The sequence below is a fragment of the Physeter macrocephalus genome, chromosome 4 (genome assembly GCF_002837175.3).
Source record: "Physeter macrocephalus isolate SW-GA chromosome 4, ASM283717v5, whole genome shotgun sequence".
Taxonomy (NCBI): Eukaryota; Metazoa; Chordata; class Mammalia; order Artiodactyla; family Physeteridae; genus Physeter; species Physeter macrocephalus.
The window spans coordinates 30,410,577-30,431,905 of record NC_041217.1 but is presented as its reverse complement, the minus strand read 5'-3'; the positions used below and the strand labels follow the sequence as shown (position 1 = coordinate 30,431,905).

Here is a 21,329-nt window from a genome sequence, read left to right as displayed (position 1 = left end):
ACAGGAAGTAATGTTTCTTAATTGTGTTGTAAAAAAAAAATAGTTTTGCAAGATATTAACAGATATCCTATATACAAATTAAGAGTTCCATGATCAGATAGGTTTGAGAAACACAAGATTCAACAACTTAAAATAATAACAAATTATAATGCATGTTCCCTATTTTCCTTACTATGCCTTGGACTAATAGTACTTTTTAGTGGAGATGCTACTTAGTCCTGACGACAACTCTATAAGATAGGTAACAATTGTTTCTATTTTATAAGTCAACCATTGGAGTAAACAGTGAAGATTGTTGCTTCCTCACTAACCTATGGTTCCATCAGGATCAGGGTGCTGGTTTTTAGTTTCACTCTACTTTTCTATCGTTGTTAGCCGAGGTTACACTAAGTAATGGCTCAGGACTGTCCAGCTAATAAATGACACAGTTGGGATTCAAAAGCAAGTGAAGCTGCTTTTAAAGTACTATACTTGAGGTATCTTTAAGTAGGATTTCTCAAACTCATTAGGGTATCCCATGGCATTGTGAAGAGGGGGATGGAGTTGTTAGTTTTTCCAAATTTATTTGAACTTGAACCCGATTTATTAATATCTACTAAAACGTCATAGAAAGTTTGATGAATGCCCCTATGAAAGAACATCCTCCCGTAAATTAAAGTTTACATGGTGTCCCAACCTGTGAATGAGTTAATCAGGTTCTTTGATAGGTATGGAAACAATCTCTGTTTTATAATTATGGACCATTTCCTTAACAGTTCAGCTGTGGAATTTTACAATGGTCATTTTACAAATACATCACACAGATTCAATTTATAATGTACAAATATTTGGATGTTTGTGTTTTGAACTCTGGCCTAAAAGAACTCATGTCTTGATTTCTAATTCCAGATGGTGTATGTCACAGTAAATAATATAAACACAAAAGTAAACAGGAAAGAAGTCATGTAACTAATGAGCAGCTTCTCCAAAATTAGTTTCCACAGGTATACAACTATTTTGAAGTAAACAAATGAGGGGAATTTTTTCATCTTATTTCTCTTGTTTTCAAAAGATGGTCTGCAAGGTGAAGCAATAGTCACAAAAGTAATATACTAACTTTTTCTCATTTTAGGTTGAGAGATTATTCTAAAATGCTTGAATTTTAATCTGTATAAACAAAATCCATATAAACAAAATAGTAAACTAAATGTAAGATTTTTCCCAACATAATATCTAGATAAGATTAAAAAAAATCTCTAAAAATAAAAGAGAAATAACCTTAATTAATGTTTGAATTGTGGTATTTTAACTGTATAATAAATAAAAGTTTTAATGATGATTTTATGAACAACGTTGATAATATTTTATGATAAACCTTTTAACTTTTCATTTCAAACATATAGTTTTATTCTAAAATTTGGAAATAACCAGAGGGAGATAAACAGAGTCTATTTTGGTAAGGGCTTTGTCTGAAAAAGCACTAATCAATTCAGTATATTCAGTCTAAAATGCAGTCATTTTTAGCAATGTTGGTTTATAAGCAACAAACCTGAATGAACTTGTCACTCACCGAACTGGATTTTTGACTAAAGTCAACATGCTGTATACATTTTTTCAATCGGATAAATATAAAGTGACTGAAGTATAATTTAATGAGATACACACTGAGAAATAATATTTAAAGTTCCTTCTGAAGCTCATTAATCTAAAACAATTTTAGGTTAGAACATTTCAAAATATCTCAACAAAAGAAATATTCAACCTGTGTAATATCATATTTTAGGATGATTAATATTTTCTATCTCTTCATATCATTTTATGAAAACTGTCCCTGACTCTTTTTTCAAAAGGCACCGAATAAAGAAGTCAGATAAGGTGATGCACAACTATTATCCTCCAAGCACTAGGGAGAGGGCAAATGAAGATCATGCATCCTCACGGACCTACAATTGCATCAGGATCAGTGTTCCATCAGGATCAGGGTTGCTGGCTTTTAGTTTTACTGTACTTTTCTATCATTGTTAAATAAAGTATATAAGTCCCTCCAAGAATCAAATTTTCAAGGAAGGGTCATGAAATGATTTTAATCTTCATGAGGGCAAGGACTGCATGTCTTGTTGACAACTGGATCCCTAGTGCCACACACATTGAAGGAGCTCTGTAAATACTGTGGCAATGCAAGAACGAACAAAGGAAAGAAGAAAGATGAAAATGAAGAACAATCTGACATGTGGTGAGAATAATGAAAGAGGCAGACTTCCTAAGGGTACCAAATATATCTAATAAAAATGTAGGATGTCCAGTTAAATTTAAATTTCAGATAAATAGCAAATAATTTTTATACAAGGATGTCCCAAATGTTATAAGGGGCATACTTATATTCTCTCTCTCTCTCTCTCTCTCTCTCTCTCTCTATATATATATATATATATATATATATAAATTGGAATTCAAATTTAACTGAGCACTGTATTTTTCGGAGCAACACTAACACCTCAAAATCTACATAAACTATTGCAAAACCACCAGGAAGCTGTTAAAATGTTGAGTGCAGAACTTGTGCTGTGCAAACCACAGAAGGAACTATGCTTGGTATTGTGATCAAAGTAATAACATAAAACAGATGTAATAAGTACACACAAGGAAACTTCCATTTTTACATCAGCAAGACGATGACTAATAAAACCAAGGGCTATGAGGAAGAGAGTGAACAGAAGGGAAAGGCTTCTGAGCAATGTCATGAAGCCTGTTCAAGTGTCCTAATTCTAGCTCAGTTGAGCAATTCTAGGTAAACATGATGCTATCTTCTTTGATCTTCCTTTTCTATGGAGTAAAATAACTAATGATTCTTTCTAGTCCTAAATGCTCTATGAGGCTGAGTTTTTTTGTTTGTTTGTTTGTTTAAGCCCATCATAATTCATCCATAAAGGCTGTTTCTAAAGAAGGTACATTTAATTGGTATTGTAATAGCAATAAGTTAAATCATAAGTAACACACAAAAAATTAACATCACTGATTGTATGGTCAAGTGTTTTTATTTTGGATGAATTTAAAAAGAGATGCTGACTTTATCACAAATAGACTTTTATTATAGCTCATATGAAAGGGTTTGCATTGCAGGTATATAATCATGTCCTAGACTTTGATGCCAAAAACATAATGCAAAATATAGTGAGTTTCTACTCCTCTTGTTTAAAAAACAGGGATAACTTTTGCTTCTGCAATTTCCCTTAAGCTCAAGCAACAAACAGAAACGGCATTACCTAAACAATAATAAGATCTAAAGCCATGTCTAATTTTTATAGGTAGAATCCTTAAACAGTAGTAGAAAGTTTTTTGGAAAATTTTCCATTTACATTCTCATAGCCTCCTGTCAATGTTCTTAGGCAGAAATGATTGAGAAATGACATTTGGGCAGTTAAGGGGAAAAAGATGGTATGAAGAAGTAGAAAAAATTTAAGATGCCAGGAGCATTATAAGAAAGATAATTATGTAGTGATTAGTCACCAAGACAAATTTACCTTTTAATTTGGAACATGCATGGAACTGAAGAATCAAGGCAAGTATTCTTTAGAGTTTGGTTAAGCGACAAACCTGAAAGTGAGTGGGTTCTTATGAGGTTCTTAAGTGACTTTAAGAAAGTTACCTAACCTTTCACAGAACTGGAAGGACAGATTCAGTAGCCCAAGGGATACTGCAGATGGGCGAACTCAACTCCACTCACACCCCTAGGGGGCACACATTACTGCTCTGCACTGGAGAGATAGGCTGAGGACCACGTGTACCAGATTCCCTCCCAGCTCTGGATCTGCTGAGACCTATCCTCTGCCAAGGAGAAACATCCACGTGAGATTTGAAGGAGGAAATGAGACAGAGGCTACGTTTCTGCTATTTCTACTGCCAAGCACCATGTGTGGGGCGTTTGTGGGGGTGATCCTGAAGTGTTTTTGGAGTCATTCCTAGATGCTCAGCCTGGAGCTTGCTCCTCCAAGTCCTGGAACAATTTTGTAAGCACCTACTTTAAACCTCTTTTGCTTAAACAAGGGAGAGGGTTTGCTGTTTGTTGTGAGTGAACCCTGACCAATATAGAAAGGAGCAAAGTCCCCCTCAATATTTCAATGAAAACTATTTATGCTGACATGACGATGCCAATTCCTGCCTAATGTATTTTTTCTTCCAAAAAAACAACTCAGAGCCCTTCATACATTAAATGCATGTTTTAAAATTTGATTGTAAATTAATTACTATTAATAATTAAAATGCTCCTCCCCAGAGAAGGAAGAAAAATCTCCTGAATTAGCTTCCATGGATTACATTTTATGTACTTACCTGCTACAGCTGCATCCAATTCATCTTCCTCCAGGGACTCCTGGGTGGTAAAGTCTCTCAAAGGAGACATCGGATAGGATGTATTGAGATTCAAGCCCAGCATGAAGTTGTGCACCTTCCCAGCTCGTCCTTCTCTGGTATTAAACAAAGCTGAGTCACTCACCAAAGCCATTATCATACGTTGGACCCAACTTGCTTGATTATCATTTTGATATTCCCTTTCTGCTTCCTCATTTTCAGTGCCTAAGGAAAAAGAAAAGATCATTATACAGATTCCAAAAATCCATAATAATGAAAAAGATCTTTGGGCAATGGAATGTTAACATTAATGATGAAGCTCTACAGCTTTTGATTCAACAAACATTTGTGTAAATTATAGTAAATATTTCCATTAATCATTTTTGTTCTTAACTTATTCTTACTGTACTGTTTACCGGTAGTCAGTCTAAAGGCTGTATTCTTGGCAGTGTTCTTGGCCTATTCTTTAATTTCCAGAGAAACTTCAGTTTTTCCCTTTCCCCAATTCTTTTCTTTCTTTTCCCTGGCTACACACACACACACACACACACACACACACACACACACACACACACACATACACACAGAGGGAATATCCACAGTAGCTAATCCCCTTCCTTTCCCAAGTTTCCTTCCCTGTCCTGTTTAATAAACATCCAGAAATCATGCAGACTGAGAGCAGACAACTGAAGGATTCAACATATATTTGCCCTCTGAACTGTCATTTCATTCTTGCTTATAAAGTTTGGGGTTTAAAAGTCTGTAAATTAAACATATGTTTTAAAATGTGTTAAAATTCAGAAATCTTCCAAAACAAGCCGTTTTCAATGATTTTTCCTTAAAATCTATGCACTCATCACTACTACTGAGAAGCCATATTGTGTAGTTATTTAGAGCAGTGGCTCCAGAACCAGACTACCCTGGTTCCAATCCTCTCTCCATTGTTTACTAGTTAGTTGACCCTTATCAGTCTTCATTTCCTCATCAGTAAACCTCATAGGGTTGTTGTGAGGATAAACTAAGTTAACGCATTCATGTAAATTTCTTAGAAAAATTCAAGCCCACGTTAAATTCTCAATAAACACTAGTTGGTAGTAGAAATAGTTGTAATAGCAGCAGTGTCATAATCCTCATCATCAATATTATTCATTCATAACTCAAATCTAAGAACACTGTATGGTAGAGTACAATCCCCCCTACCTAAATCCCTTCTGTTCATATTTCTGGGAACCCTGGATATAAATATATATGCATATATAAATCTATATGTGTATGTGTCTGTTGAGAGAAGAAAAAAAGAATCTATGTTCAAACTTCAGTTTTCAATAAATGGTAACTAAACATACATAAGACCATAATAAATATTGATTTTTATCTTCAAAAGATTAGCTTAACTGAGCTCAGTAAATGGAGGGATCTTTCTCTCAATAAACAATCCAGATGACTGCCTAGTCATGAAAAAACAAATATACAGCCTTTTCTACTCCCACATTTTTCTAATGCCAAGTATAACAAATAAAATCTTTCAATAGAATGAATCAGGCTTTAAAATGAATGATTTATATCTTAGTTACACAGGATATGAATAAGACACTCAATTATTTTCCAAAGGTTTGGAGCTCCCTCCTCTTTTTCTTCTTCTTCATCGTCACTGTTGTTGTTGTTATTATTATTATTAAATTTATCCCACTTCTTTACCAGCAGTGGATCTACTTTCATGATGTATTTGGAAATGAAATCATTTGTGGGACGAACCCAAAAGTCAACAGATAAATCATATCTATTGCTTATTAGCTATAATTCTAATAGTAAATTTCCATTTATTAGCCCTTTACAACTTAAACCCTTTGTATGCACTTGCTAATTTGATGATTACAGCAATTCTGTGAGAGCAGGTGAAATGATGCCAGCAGAGATTTGAAAAAACTAAAGTTGAAAATGCCTAAAGACCTTGTTCAAAATCACATGACTAAAAATGAAGGGGCATCAAGAGAAGGAGAAGACAAGCCACAGACTGGGAGAAAATATTTGCAAAAGACACATCTGGGGAGATCCCTGGTGGCCTAGTAGTTAGGATTCCGGGCTTTCACTGCCATGGCCCATGTTCAATCCCTGGTCAAGGAACTGAGATCCCACAAGCCATGCGGGGTGGCCAAAAAAAAAAGAGAATTGATTAACCCTTCAATTAAAAAAAAAAAGACAATAAAAAAAAGAATTCTACTCAAAGTAAAACATTGTTTAACAAAACTGTTAACTGCTCATCCTCCCTAAAATTAAAAAAAAAAAAGACACATCTGATAATGGACTGTTACCCAAAATATACAAAGAACTTTTAAAACTCATCAATAAGAAAACAAACATCTCAATTTAAAAATGGGCAAAAGGGCTTCCCTGGTGGCTCAGTGGTTGAGAGTCCACCTGCCGATGCAGGGGACACGGGCTGGTGCCCCGGTCCGGGAAGATCCCACGTGCTGCGGAGCGGCTGGGCCCGTGAGCCATGGCCGCTGAGCCTGCGCGTCCTGAGCCTGTGCTCTGCAACGGGAGAGGCCGCAACAGTGTGAGGCCCGCATACGGCAAAAAAAAAAAAAAAAAATGGGCAAAAGACCTTAGTAGACACCTCAGCAAAGAAGACATATAGATGGCAAGTAAGTATATGAAAAGATGTTCCATGTCACATGTCATCAAGGAAATGCAGATTAAAACACCAAGATGACACTACACACCTATTAGAAATGTCAAAATCCAAAACACTGACAGCACCGAATGCTGGTGAGGATGTGGAGCAACAGGAACTCTCATACATTGCTGGTGGAAACACAAAATGGAACAATTACTTTGCAAGACAGTTTGGAAGTTTCTTACAAAACTTTATTATCACATGATACAGAAATCATGCTTCTTGATTTTTACCCAAAGGAGTTGAAAACATATCCAGACAAAAATCTGAACATGGATGTTTATAGCACCATTATTCATAACTGCCAAAATTTGAAAGCCACCAAGATATTCTTCAGTAGGTAACCAGATAAACTATGGTATATCCAGACAATGAAATATTATTCGGTGCTAAAAAGAAATGAGCTATCAAGCCATAAAAAGACATGGAGGAAACTTAAATGCATATTACTAAGTGAAAAAAGCCAATCTGAAAAGGCTACACACTGTATGATTCCAACTATATAACATTCTAGAAAGGCAAAATGATGGCGACAGTAAGAAAATCAGTGGTTGCCAGGGGCTGGGAGTGGGAAGCAGAGGGATAAATAGAGCACAGAAGATTTTAGGGCAGTGAAAGTACTCTGTATGATACTATAAAGGTAGATACATGTCATTATATATTTGTGAAAACCTGTAGAATATACAACACCAAGAGTGAATCCTAAAGCTTGGACTTTGGGTGATAATGATGTGTCAGTACAGGTTCATTGATTGTAATAAATGTACCACTCTGGTATAAGATGCTGAAAGTGGTGAAGGCTATGTGTGTGGGTGCAGGAAATATATGGGAACTCTGTACTTTTTGCTCAATTTTTCTGTGAGTCTAAAACTAGTCTAATAAATAAAGACTATTTTTTAAAAATGAATATTAAGAGCTAATAAGAAATCCTCAGAAACATCCTAAATATCATTCTCCAATGTAGGCTGGCACTAAAACCAAAGCAGCCATATTCAGAGGGTCCTGAACTTCTCAGACTTAAGATAACCAGCTAGTACTGCAGAGGTGATCAAATGTACTGATCATTTTGGCAATTTACTTAATAATTGATAAACCATTATTACATCTACTTGATAGTCCCCAAATCAATACATAATTAATTCTAGAAATGCTAGGCATATGCTATCTATCCCCTTTGTACTATCTCCCTTCATTAAAAGGAAATTCAAAAAAAAAAAAAAAAAAAAAGACCGGAACAACTAAAAAATAACAGCCCAGCTATGAAAAGAGAACTTTAATTTTAGTGTTGATTCAGCAAAGATTAAACAGGCTCTTCCAATATCTATACCTTGGCTGGTGGAGTTCTTTAGGTTTTGGACAAGAAAGCATTTAATATCTTTTAAAATCTGGATGATTGTATTCAATCTATAACAGGACATGTTCACCCAGTTGTTATAAAATCTTCTCTTTGTTTTTTGTTTATTTGTTTTGGCTTTTGAGCTATTGGGAATATTTGTACCAATGGCTGTGTCAACATGTAAAATCATTCCATTTTATCACATAACAATTGCAACAAATATCCATGGTTGTTGCCTTATCTCTTCCCTGACTCCCCATTGACTATCGTGATCCACACAAAGCTAAAAACTGCCTTGTTAAGGTGTAGAAGTACTCACTTGTACTACAAAGTAATATACAAAACAAAAATTTCTCAATAATTCTACCCCACTTCATCACTGATCCCTTCCTGAGAGATAGAATGTTGGCAATGGGATAAGGCTCAGGAATGGAGTGAGAACATCATTTTCTACAGGTTACTTAATAATAAGATTTTAAAAGATTAAATTTTAGTTATTAAAGCCATGTAAAAATGTTCCCAAATCACAATTTCCATGATGAGAAGCCTGGTGCTCTAATCAGACTTAGCACAGAATTTGGTATTTCTACCATCTCAGGTTGTTCTCTGTTCAACTGATAATATTTTTGAGGTATTTAAAAGAAATGAAATAAGGGATACTTGTGTTGCATATTTTATTACGTATATGGCATTAATTCTTGTTCTGAATTGAAAGCTACCATTCTATCACTCAATGCCTTAAGCAGAGACCACTATTAGCATCTTGAGTGAGAAAATCAGACAAAACATTCATGTCCTTTCCTAATCCACTTCTGCCAGAGGAGGTTCCAGCTCTCTTACCTTTGGGTTCTTGTGATTCATCATCACTATCCGAGCTATCATTACTCACAATATGCTTTGCTGTAATATTTTCTGCAGAAAGAAAACAAAACAATTCAATATAAGAATCTCAGGTGTCAGGACTCACAATGAAATTTACTGTAAGGAAGTAATCGTAGCAAAACCACAGTGAGGTCTATTTAGATTTACTGGTATAAACCTAGATCAATTTAGTAAATCTAAATGTCTTAGCTTTACTAGGATTTTCAAATTTCTCATTTGAAAGCAAAATTTCCCAGGGTATGAAAAATTAGTTTAGAATTATTCATACATGATTTTAAAGGGGAGAATTTTTATTTGTTTATCTTAATTCTGACAGAAAGAATAACTTGATTATATAATTCTTATTATATCAAAATTTTTTTCTTCAATTAAATATGTTGAAATGATGTTTATGAAGGTCAATACAGGGTAAAGCCAGAATTCACAAGGGGGCCACAAAATTGTTTCATCAAAATGAATGAAGCTACTAATATATCTTTTGATTTTAATAATACTGAATATTGTCTATTGAAATATCTGTTTGGGTATCAGTTTGTGCTTCCTCAGAACATATTAAGAGAGCAGTTATAAAAACTAAAATAGAAACCATAAATCCAAAAAATAAAAACAAGAATAAAATCTAGCATAACTTGTTGTCTTTTTTCAAGTAAAAAGTACCCAAATTATGGAGCACAGAAACCATTTTATAATCAACATTTGTAGAAAAATCAAATGTTTTTTGGACATGTACATGAAATCCTTACCTGTAGAGTGACTTTTCTTCCTTTTGTTAGTCAATAGAATTTTTCTTTTTAATCCTAAGAAACTGACTCCAAATTTATAACTTTCAGTAATAGAGAGGAGCACACAAACCATTTTATAGTCAACATTTGTAGAAAAATCAAACTTTTTTAGGACATGTACATGAAATCCTTATCTGTAGAGTGACTTTTTTTCCTTCTGTTAGTCAATAGAATTTTTCTTTTTAATCCTAAGAAACTGACCCCAAATTTATAACTTTCAGTAATAGAGAGCCATTTGGGCTTTTTTTTTTTTTTTTTTTTTTTTTTTAGCGGTACGCGGGCCTCTCGCTGCTGTGGCCTCTCCTGTTGCAGAGCACAGGCTCCGGACGCGCAGGCTCAGCGGCCATGGCTCACGGGCCCAGCCGCTCCGCAGCACGTGGGATCTTCCCGGACCGGGGCACGAACCCGCGTCCCCTGCATCGGCAGGCGGACTGTCAACCACTGCGCCACCAGGGAAGCCCCATTTGGGCTTTTAAACCGAGAGAAATATAGGTATAACATTTGGTGTCCCCATATTATGCTCCAATTTACCTTACTGTGTGTCTTTGAAAGAGAGGAAAACAAACAAAAACCACCTTTGAACACCACTTTAAGAGGTAGACTTTAGTCGGCCAGTGGATGAAAGGGTCACCAGGAGTCCTCAGATTCCCCTCAGTCACCACTGTGGTCTCATTTCTGGAAACCCTTACCTAATCTGAGGTAACACGCATCCTGCTGGCCGGTGGTTCTCAAGGACACACTATTCCCCTTAAGTCTGACACAGAGAAAGTAAATAAGCTGCCAAACCACTGGTCTCAAACGGGATGTCTCACAACAAAGAATATTCAAGACTATTGAGTATAAACATTCTCCTTTTCCTTGGCCGTCAGCCATTGTCCCATCCACCTTCAGATGTGTTATTTCAGTCCTATTCTCTTCCTGCCTTAGAAGGAAAAAGCAGCAAACCCTGGGTTTATCTGGATTATTTAACACAGAAGAACACAGAGAAGCAAGCCTCTTAAGAGGTGGTACTTCTGTTCTTTTTCTCTTCTTTTTTCTGAACTCTTCACATCTTAGAGAAGAGTTGGTTGTTCCCACAGTTAGAGTTGAGAACAGGTTATTCATCTGGGATACAATGCTCATTAAAATAAATCAAGTCAGAGCTTTTCAGCTCTGCACTTTGCCTTTCAGTTACCCTTAAGAGCATGGGGCTCTGTAGTTAAGGTCAGAGAACGCTCAAAAGTTCCACCAACCTTGGCTGCTTATTCACTGAGTGATGCTCGGAGGACAGGAGCAAGTTCAAGGACAAAGTGCCTTTTTGGTTGTTTTTATTTTTATATTAAAATCTTTGGCTCTATTGCAATCATAAGATCACTTCTCCATTATTTACTAAGCACTACCCCCAAATATTAAGGACTATAGCAAGTTACTGAACTTAATATAAATATCACATATCTAAAGTCCATTCTCACAGGAAGAGTGATCATACTACTTATAAGCCAATTTGTAGTGCATTAATTAAAGTACAATTGTATTTTTGTTTTACATATAAAGCTTAATTAAATAAACAGTCTGCCTGCAATAACTAAGGATGGCTTGTCAGAAAAATCCTACAGTAAGTTTTTTACATGCAAGTATTCTTCAGATAAATTGATTGTTGAGAAAGTCATTTATGCTGTTCTGTTAACTCTGTCCTCAAATAAATGTGTGATACTTCACACACAGAGAAGAGGTAGTAGGTAGGTAGTGTGCTGATGATCTACAGGACCCTTCTCCCCAGCTTCAGCTAGGCTGGCCCCAAATTCAAATTTAGCATCTCCCTGCTCCATCCCACAGCCAGTCAAAATAGCCATAACAAATTTAGTGTTGATTGAGCTACAGATGGCAAGACATTTAGGAGACACTGAATGCATGTTTTGTTTCGTTTACTTTAAATCAAATTTATTCATTAAAGAAAACATATGTTTCTATGGTATAAATATTATAACAAATGAATACTGCTGGTCCTCAATTGAGTTCATCTACTTTTTCAAGTTTTGTAAATATTATTTTTAATTTATTGTGGGCTAGTGAGTTAGATTTAAAGAAAATCATTGGTGATAATTTATTAGATGTGATTTGAAACATTTTTTCCATCTTTTTTGGTATGAATAAGCTGTCAGAAGTGAGGTAGTATTTAAGAGGTAAATGAACTGACAAGCGTGAATTTAAGTGTTATACTGCATTCAATTGTTGAACTAATCTTCAAAAAGCTACCCTTATTGATAAAAGGAGTACAAATCTTCCTCAAATTACAATGGGGTTATGTCCCAATAAACCCACTGTAAGTTGAAAATTTTGTAAGATGCACATGCATTGAATACATCTAATCTACTGAACACCACAGCTTAGCCTAGCCTACTTTAGAACAATTACAATCTTTATGATGATTTAATTTTCTCTCAACATACGTGTTAATGAAATTTACCAATATAGTGTAATTATTATCAATGTAAGCATGTTTTTACAATACCTAGTTCTTCTTCCATCGTGGAACCTTTACTTTGTGAGCCAGAAACTCCCAAGACTCTGTTGAACAATATAGAAAAGGCACTCCCCCAGACACCTAAAATAAAGCAAAAACAGAATAACTTAGAATGCACCAGGATTTCAAACAGTCAAAGAAACTCATGGTTGATTTTTATCACTTACCCATTAAGAAATGCAAGGGGTTTTCTTCATATTTCTTTACAACTGTTCCCATAAAAAATTTACTTCCAAATAAGTCAGGAGCCATAAAAGTACCATATTTAGCCATGCCAATCTCATATGGACTAAATTCAACCCAATCTGAAATCATTTTAAAAAATGCAATCCATTAATAGGGAAATACTACAGAGATGTGCACAAAGGTTACTTCAACATTGTCATGATTATTCTCATTCATTTATTTAAAATATTTTTTAAAAATTAACCAAATGCCTATTATGCATATGGCATTGTATAGGAGAAGTTGGGAGGGGAAAGCTTGCTGATGAATAAAATGAGAACACAAAGGATCCCTTAATTTGCACAAATTGAATACCTTTTCACATTTAAAAATTCAGACATCTTTTATAAAGTCCATCTTCATTCTAAAGAAGGGAAAATGTTAGACTCAGTTTTAAAACTGCTGGCTCAGATGTTTAAAATCTGTGCGATTTGGGGTAGATTACTTGTATTCTCTGTGTTTTCGTTCCTTAATCTGTAAAATGTGAATAAAATCAGTAGATAGTTTGTAGAATTGTTGTGAAGATCTAACGAGTTAAGAAACTTAAAGAACTTAGAAGAGGACATAGCACATTCTAATCACTCAATAAATAGTAGCCACTATTATATTTCATGTATTCCTGTGGCTATAACTATGCCTAATAATGATCTGAATCTTAATCTATCCAAAAAGAATTCCTGGTTTTTGACTCCCATTTCCTTGCCATTCTCTGTCTTCCCCTGTTTGGTAAATGGTACTACTTTTCATATATTCATACCACTATCCATACTTTAGAATTATTCTTCATGGTCCTCTTTCTCTTATACCTCAAATACAAAAAAATCAAGTTCTGTAGGCTCTATCATCAGATGTGGTTAGAAACGGGCTACTTATCCATTTGTTCCCCATGACCATACTGGTACAAGCTGCCATACTCTCTCCTGGATCTCCACAATAGCCTCTCAAAACTTTCTCTATTCCCCTACTATCTTGTTGATATCCTGTAGCCAGATGGATTTTTAAAAATATAAATCACACCACACCAGTGCCAGCTGAAATCTTTCCAATGGCTTCCCATTACACTGAAAATAAAAACATGGCTGAGAAGTCCTCATGATGGTCTGGTTCATGCTCCTTGTCTGACTACATATCTTAACCAATCTCCTATCACATTTTGTCTTACCTATTCCACTGCAGCCACACACCTTCTTAATGTTCCTCCAAGAGACCAAGCTCATTCCTGTCTCACAGCCCTTGTGCTTGCTATTCCCTTCTGTAACCATAAGGCTTGCTCCTTCCTAACTTTAGTTCAAAGTCTTGGTTGACCATCTTCTATGGAGTCCCACTACCATGCACCCCTGCCTAACCCCAAACTCTCTGTCTGCCTTTATTTTTTTTTCAGTTTTTCCCTTTCTAAAATGATTGCATGTCTATAACCCTTTATCCAACCATCCAAAATCCAAATAACTCCAAAATCCACATGTTTTTTGCTATTCGTTTGGTAGTAAAACCTGAACTGAACTCATTTAGCAGAAAAACCAGTCTTGAAAAGATGTGAGGCTTAATCTTTAGATATCCCATGGGATGTGAATATCAATACATTCCATTGGAGAAATCACTCTATTTGATTATAAGACCCCAGTGGGGGGTATTATGTAATATATAGTACATTTTTTAACTTCAAACTCTAAAATATTCTGAATTTTAAAACATCTGTCCTCAAAGTTTTGGAAAAGGAATTATGGATATGTATATTTTTATTATTTACTCAATAGTATAGTTTAGAACATTCTACTTTTGTGAAACAAGTTATAAAATCACAATTGTGATGAGAACACATTATAATTCATTTCACATCAAAGCCAAATGGTGCATATACCCTTCATGACAAAGTGGTGTGTTTTATAATGACATACATGGAGTTAGTGAGACATGACTAGCAATGAATCAGGGGCCATTAGGAAAATTTCTATATCACTGTGAGTAATTTCTTATCTCTCAATTTCACATACCTCTCCGGGGTACTAAAGCGTAAAGACCTCCTGGTTCCTACTTCTCTAGCAATCTCTTCTTGATTAATGTTGTGGTTTGTGTACACAGTAATGAGAGACATTCTCAAGAGGTAGATTTGCTCTCTAATCCTCACTGAAGAACTCACTACGGTACTTTGACTACTATTTCTCTGCTGCTGATTCCTACATTTCAAACTTGACCCTCTCTCCTGAGCCTCCATCTACTCATTTCCATCTTCCTGTTGTGCACTTATGCTTGAGTATGCTGTCATCACATCCTGCTACACTTGCCTGGAAAGGAGCTCATCACCTTGCTTCCCAGTCAAGCTTACCTGTTTCTGCAAATCATGTTATCACCGCCCAGAAAAAAAATTTTTCTTAACTGAAATCACTCTTAAACCCACTCACATCAAATCCATCCATCACACATTTCACTGGTAACCTTTAAGCTTTTCACATTCATCTTCTCCTCTATTTCCTTATCAGTTTCTCCCTAGTTCCAGGACCTTATTTAAAGAAACACAGTAATATCACTGCTTCCAGTTTCTTTCTTACCAATCTACCCATATGAATCACCAAAATACTTTTTTTCAAAAACACTATTTGAATAATTTTATTGCCCTACCAAAAATCATTAAGTATTTCCCATTATCATAACTGAATAAAAACATTTCTGTCTGTAATTCAAAGCTTTCTATAACTTGGCACTAATGGTTTTCCCAAATATAGCACTACTCTTCACCAGTTCACTCATGAGACCAAGGCTAATGTCTCTTTACTGCTCCCCAAAATGTACCTTTGGCTTCCCTTCTGAACATTTTCTTATACTGTTCACACAAAGTTGACTTTTCACCCCCAATTGATAGATCTTTCCAAGTTCAACTTAAATCTGAGTTCCATCACCTTCATGAAGTCTTTCTTATGACTATACTAAATCTCTAATATCTTACAATTTATGTCAGTTCTATATACTCTAACAGATAGTAGTATTCTATGTGTATGGCTTACTAATTTTTCATGTTTTATTTTTGTCTCATTAATGGGACTATAGACTTCTTGAGGAAGTACTATATTTTTACTTCTATAGCGTCTGTTAAAGAACTTAACATGATGTTAAGTCTATAAATTGTGCTCAGTAAATGCAATTTACTGACCAATGGAAACTTTAAAATGAAAGTTTGAAATCCTACTAGAAATGTAGTGAAGTGGAGGAACCAAAAATATGTAACCATTTAAACAACTAATATTTATGTGTTTAAAGTCTTCAAAAGGGGAAAGTGTTTAAAACTTTTCTAAGAGGGAAGAAAAACATTCTCTGGTATTGCTGAAGTAAAGTTGATAAAACTTCTGTAAGGTAATTTGGATCTTTGACTTTTTATAATATAATTCAAATAATATTTTAACTTTTTTTTCTTGAATGTCCATTTTAATCTAAGCAAATTTAAAGGCATAAAGTATAGACATGTCTCCCTTTTTTTCCCCCCAATAACTCAAGCTACTCAAACACTCATAACATGCCCCTTTGAATGTCTTATCTGGGTACAAGATCAACATAACTAACGTTTGATGGTTTTGTCCGACTCTGTTGGAAGAAACAGCTTGAACCTCCTCATCATAGAAACTTAACAATGAAGGTTAATGGGGCTTCTCTCATCTCAGTAACAATATTGAAATTAGGCAGTTGGCCCAAATCAGACACATCCAAGTTGAAAGACTACTAACTGCACATAAAACAGCTGTTTCTCACTCTAGATGAATCCAAAATATTCACTCGCTGGAAATATTATTTATTCTTTAATTATTGTAGTCAGATTTTCTCTTGAGAATGGCTGCTGACTAAAACTACAGAATAAAAAGAGACAACTGTGAAAATGCGTTAACAATCGTAACAGTAACAATAAAACTATTATATTTTTATGTCCCTTTATCATATTCAGTATTATCCCTATCTCATGCAATTGGCTTAATAGCTCTGTAAGATAAAACTGATGTTTATTAATATCCTTCTTTTTAATAATGAGGAAAATAAGAATCAGAGAGATTAAATGACCCATCCAAGGTATTTCAGCGTAGAAGTAAGACAAGGCTTCCAAATTAGTTTAATGCTTGTTTAACTAAATCATAACACTTCTGGGGTAAAAGAAGCCTTGTTTGGCTATGCACAAATTTGACTGGCATGCTAGTGGTATTTACCAACTAATTTCCAAGCATTCCAAGACCTCATAAGACAATAGCTATGGGAAAGCAAAAATAAAACAAAACAAAACCACCACCAACAAAAAAACAATTTATCATGGCCCTTACTTTTCATATATGATAGAATCTTAACTCTCCGTATGAACTCCATCACAGAGTGTGGTTCCTCATTGCTGCTGAGTATGCCATGGTTATCCAACACTCTTACTGAATGCCTGAACCCTCCATCCAAGAATTAAATTTGCCTTTCATATACAAATTCTATTCATCTTCAGACCTTTGACTCTTCTCATACAGCTTTCATAGAAAACTCCACATTGTTAAGATTTACTGAAACTTGATTTGGGCCTGCAATTGTTTTAAGTACTTTACATACTTTATCTCATTTATTTAGCAAAATACTATAAGGAGAGTCTCATCCTCATTTAACAGATGAGAAAACTGAGGCTAAAAGGTGTCACACAACTTGGTCAAGGAAACAGTGCATAGTAACATTCTGTTCTCTCTTGTTCTTTAACTTCTTTAATATTAAACTATTGTAAATTTCTCAAACATACTATCAGGTCTTATAGAAAAAGAGCAATATACTGTGGAGGGGAGGAGAGCTCATGCTCAGCACCTGGCATACTACATTCTACGTCATCAGTAATCAGAGAAGCCAATATTTTTATAAAAAGAACAAAGTATTTCAAGACCAATTCTCAGCTTTGCTACTTGCTTTCTATGTGGCAATGTACAAATCACTGAATATTTCTGAGGTTTTATTATTTTTTTTTCTGTGAAGCAGAGCTAAATATACCTCCTTCCCTCCCTGGGTTGTAGTAAATATTGAATAAGACAATAAATACGATAAGTGCTTTCTGAACCATAAGCATGAGAAACATTTAAGTCAAGATAATTGATAAACACTTGTTGAATGAACGAATTCCAGGGGCACTGCTTTTATAAACTATTCAAAATTCTTGCTTGACAGTAGTCGGTTGAAGAAACAGTGAGACTTGGTAAAACTGCAAAAGAATTCTAGATATAAATCTGGTAATTACATGTCATTCACAATGATTTTTTTTAAGTTCATGGTGTGACTGATGTCACTGGGATACTTTTCCTAAAAATACAGTGAACCCTACTAGCCACAGTCAGAAATTCTACCACACTGCAGACTAGGACTGGCAGTGGTCCGGAGAAGTAGGAAGTCACATACTTTTAGAGCACCCAACAAGAAACAGAGCTACAGAAGAAATAAATGTTTACATCTGAGATTTAACAAAATGAGACATTTTGTTCACTAGCTGCCACAAGTACAGACTAGTACTTTTAAGGTGCTGAATTATAAAAATTAGAATAGTGTTTTGAATGATAAACAGATATCATATTACCCAATTTCATGAACAGATAAGCAGCAAACAAAAATATATGCCTTGCCTAAAAGCCCTAGGCATAGTATTTTGTTAAAAATCCTTGAGAAATGAATAATTAAAATTGAATATTGATTATATTCATGATTTACTTTTATATCTTCTTTCCCACTAATTTGAATGAAGATATACTAGTAACTAGTTTCATAAGATAGTCTCTACAACCAGAAAATCATCTAGCTTAAAATATTCTTATATTGTCAAAAGTTTTTATGTTACAGAAAATATATTAAAATAAGTAACTAAAATTGCTAATGATCTTCCTCTAAAAAAAATCATTAGGAACCACAGTTCGAAGTTTCCAGGAAATGTTTTGCAAGAGGAAATTCCATACCTGCAAACATCAGCTCTGAGACATCGGGTTTGACGTGGAGACAGGTGAAAAGAGGCAAAGGGCACTGTCCAGTATTGACTTTTTCCTTCAAACTACTCAAGGTAGTGTTCATTCTCTGTCCACAGAAGAAAGAAAAGGTTTTACATATACAAACAGATACAGATTTTTAAGAACTATGTAAAATAGTACTTCCAATCAAGACACAAAATTTTTGTAATAAAAATAGTCTTATGACTTCTAGGAACCTCTGATCCTGAAAAACAACAAAAAGTAAGCTCTATGGAGGTAATTACCTTCATTCTAAAAAGAGCCATACGTCTCGGGACTATGTCGACGTTTGGCAGCTAGGGAGCCCAGAAGGAATTGAGCCCCCAGATTCCCTGGCACAAACTCTACCCGCCCTGTTTCATGTTCAGATAAAATGTCGCTCTGTTGTCATGTGTCGAATGGGTTTCTTCCATGTGATTCACTCCTTTTTTTTTCTGACTCTCTCCAGGCAAGCTCCATTCTTCTTCTGCTATTTAAATATTACTTGTATTCACCTCTTCAAAAAGATTGCTATTTGGGCAGAATGGGCAGTTAAGGGTTAAAATGTGTATTTTTCCAAAGAAAAGGAATACAAAAGTATTTCCCTATACATCAAAACTGACACGTAGGGAGTTCCCTGGCAATCCAACGTTTAGGACCCTGCGCTCTCACTGCCGAGGGCTCGGGTTCAAACCCTGGTCATGGAACTAAGATCCCGCAAGCCTCGTGGTGTGGCCAAAAAAAACAAAAACAAAAACAAAAAAAACAAAAACAACAACAAAACTGACACATAGTTAGAATACATTAGTAAGCTGGTAAGAACTAATGTAATGTAGGATGAAACGTATTATAGAAGAGTTATGTCTGTCAGGGAGTATGTACTCAGTACATGTTGATAGGATAAGGTGAGTCAACTGACTTTTACAAAATGTATCGTATTTTGTTTTATTTAAAACATTACGATATACATGGTCTTCTTGTATTAAAAGGATTGTAGACTGAGCCAAGGCTTACATTGTGAATTAGTGTTTCTCCTATTAACATCCCAAAGATATCAGTAAAGGTGACAGGTTGTCCAGAGCTTTTCTTCTTCCATAAAGACTCAACGTATCTTTTAATTTTCTGTGGTGTGAGAAGTAAAAGAGGGTTGTGGCTAACACTTTTCATTAGCTCTTCGTTAATCTCCTCTGGCCCTTTCTCTGGAAAATCAGGGTGAGAATATAAAGTTGACATGTACCTGTAAAGAAAACAAAAGACAATCAGTAACGATAAAGGGCATCACACAGTAAGTAGTCTCCAAAGAAAGCAGTCATCTTTGTCATCAGAAAATGAAAGAATAATAGAAATAGTTGGTTAACTAATTTTCTGATTGAAGATATTAACTCATTTAAGGAAAGGATGCAACAATCAGAATATAGCTGGTCTACAGTGGAAGTAAAGGAGAGGCCTCAGAGGAAACACTGGACTTCTCCTGCACAGTCCAGAGGAGAGGATGCCCTATTGGGCCAACTCTTCACTGTCTAGTCTCCAGGAATGGGTATCCCTATCAGACCATCAGAGACTGATGACACAACACACTGAGAGCCATGTAAATAAATTGACTTGCTGGATATAATACTAGCCAAGCAATCTGATAATTTGACTTTCCATTATGATTATCTATAGGTATAAAATGTGCTGTCCAAACAATTGTGAATGCCTAATTCTCCTGACAATTGTGTGTGTGTGTGTTGTTGGTTTTTTTTAATTGTCCATTGGCCAACTAGATAGAATCCCAAGCCTTGCCAACTGTAGGTCTCAGAATTTCTGAGCATACAAATCTAATGGTGAAATCATGGAGAGGAGTAGGTCTGAAAGACAAATGCTTTCTTGTCAAGATTCTTGGCCAACAGCCATTTGGCCACTTCTAGTGATGCTGGAAATCACCATATGCCTTGGTATTTGATATTTAGACAGTAAACATTAAGTTATGATCCTCCTGGGAACCAATATCTCTAATATTGTAGCTCTCAAACTAAATATTAATTATTAGTTTACTTATCTGTCTCTCCTAATTAGTTGTGACCATCTGCAGGGAAAACTTTGCATATTTATCTTTTTTAATCTCTATAATTAGCAAATGCCTAGTATATGACAAGCACAGTATATTGAACTGTTGAACCAAGAGCACAAAATAATGAAAGAAATACTCTACCACTTCACCCAACCAAAGAGAATGTAGCACATATTTAAATCTCCTGTCTCCTTGACATTCATATCAAAATGCCACCATAGTGATTTATCTTCCCTTCATGGAGGGGAGAAAACTAACTGTTATTGAGTGTTGGTATGTTCTAGGCCTGTGCTGGCTAATTGCTCATAAGCTGTTGTCTTGAAGACTTGTTATAGCTTTCAATTCTTCTATTTTAAAGATAAGCAGAGGATTGATGAATTTAAATAACATGTTCATGGAAGCAACCTAAGTGTCCATCAACAGATGAATGGATAAAGAAGATGTGGCACATATATATAATGGAATATTACTCAGCCATAAAAAGAAATGAAATTGAGTTATTTGTAGTGAGGTGGATGGACCTAGAGTCTGTCATACAGAGTGAAGTAAGTCAGAAAGAGAAAAACAAATACCATATGCTAA

The 21,329-nt window shown here is 35.2% G+C and overlaps 1 protein-coding gene across 9 annotated transcripts in view; it reads right to left on the bottom strand.

Annotated features, from left to right (window-relative positions):
* The window catches only part of PLA2G4A (phospholipase A2 group IVA), a 164,823-nt gene that overhangs the window by 24,615 nt on the left and 118,879 nt on the right, over positions 1–21,329 (bottom strand). For 8 of the 9 annotated variants that reach the window (XR_008617046.1, XM_024133765.3, XM_024133766.2 and 5 more), the window contains exons 9-14: positions 19,709–19,931; positions 18,668–18,782; positions 12,674–12,811; positions 12,495–12,587; positions 9,180–9,251; positions 4,309–4,551 (exon numbers count right to left, since the gene is read on the bottom strand). Coding sequence is in view for 8 of the 9 variants with exons in the window: in XM_024133765.3 (XP_023989533.1) it covers positions 4,309–4,551; positions 9,180–9,251; positions 12,495–12,587; positions 12,674–12,811; positions 18,668–18,782; positions 19,709–19,931 (884 nt within the window). In the remaining variant the exon portion in view is untranslated. The remainder of the gene's footprint in view (positions 1–4,308; positions 4,552–9,179; positions 9,252–12,494; positions 12,588–12,673; positions 12,812–18,667; positions 18,783–19,708; positions 19,932–21,329) is intronic. The other variant, XM_055084072.1, reaches the window with a different exon arrangement.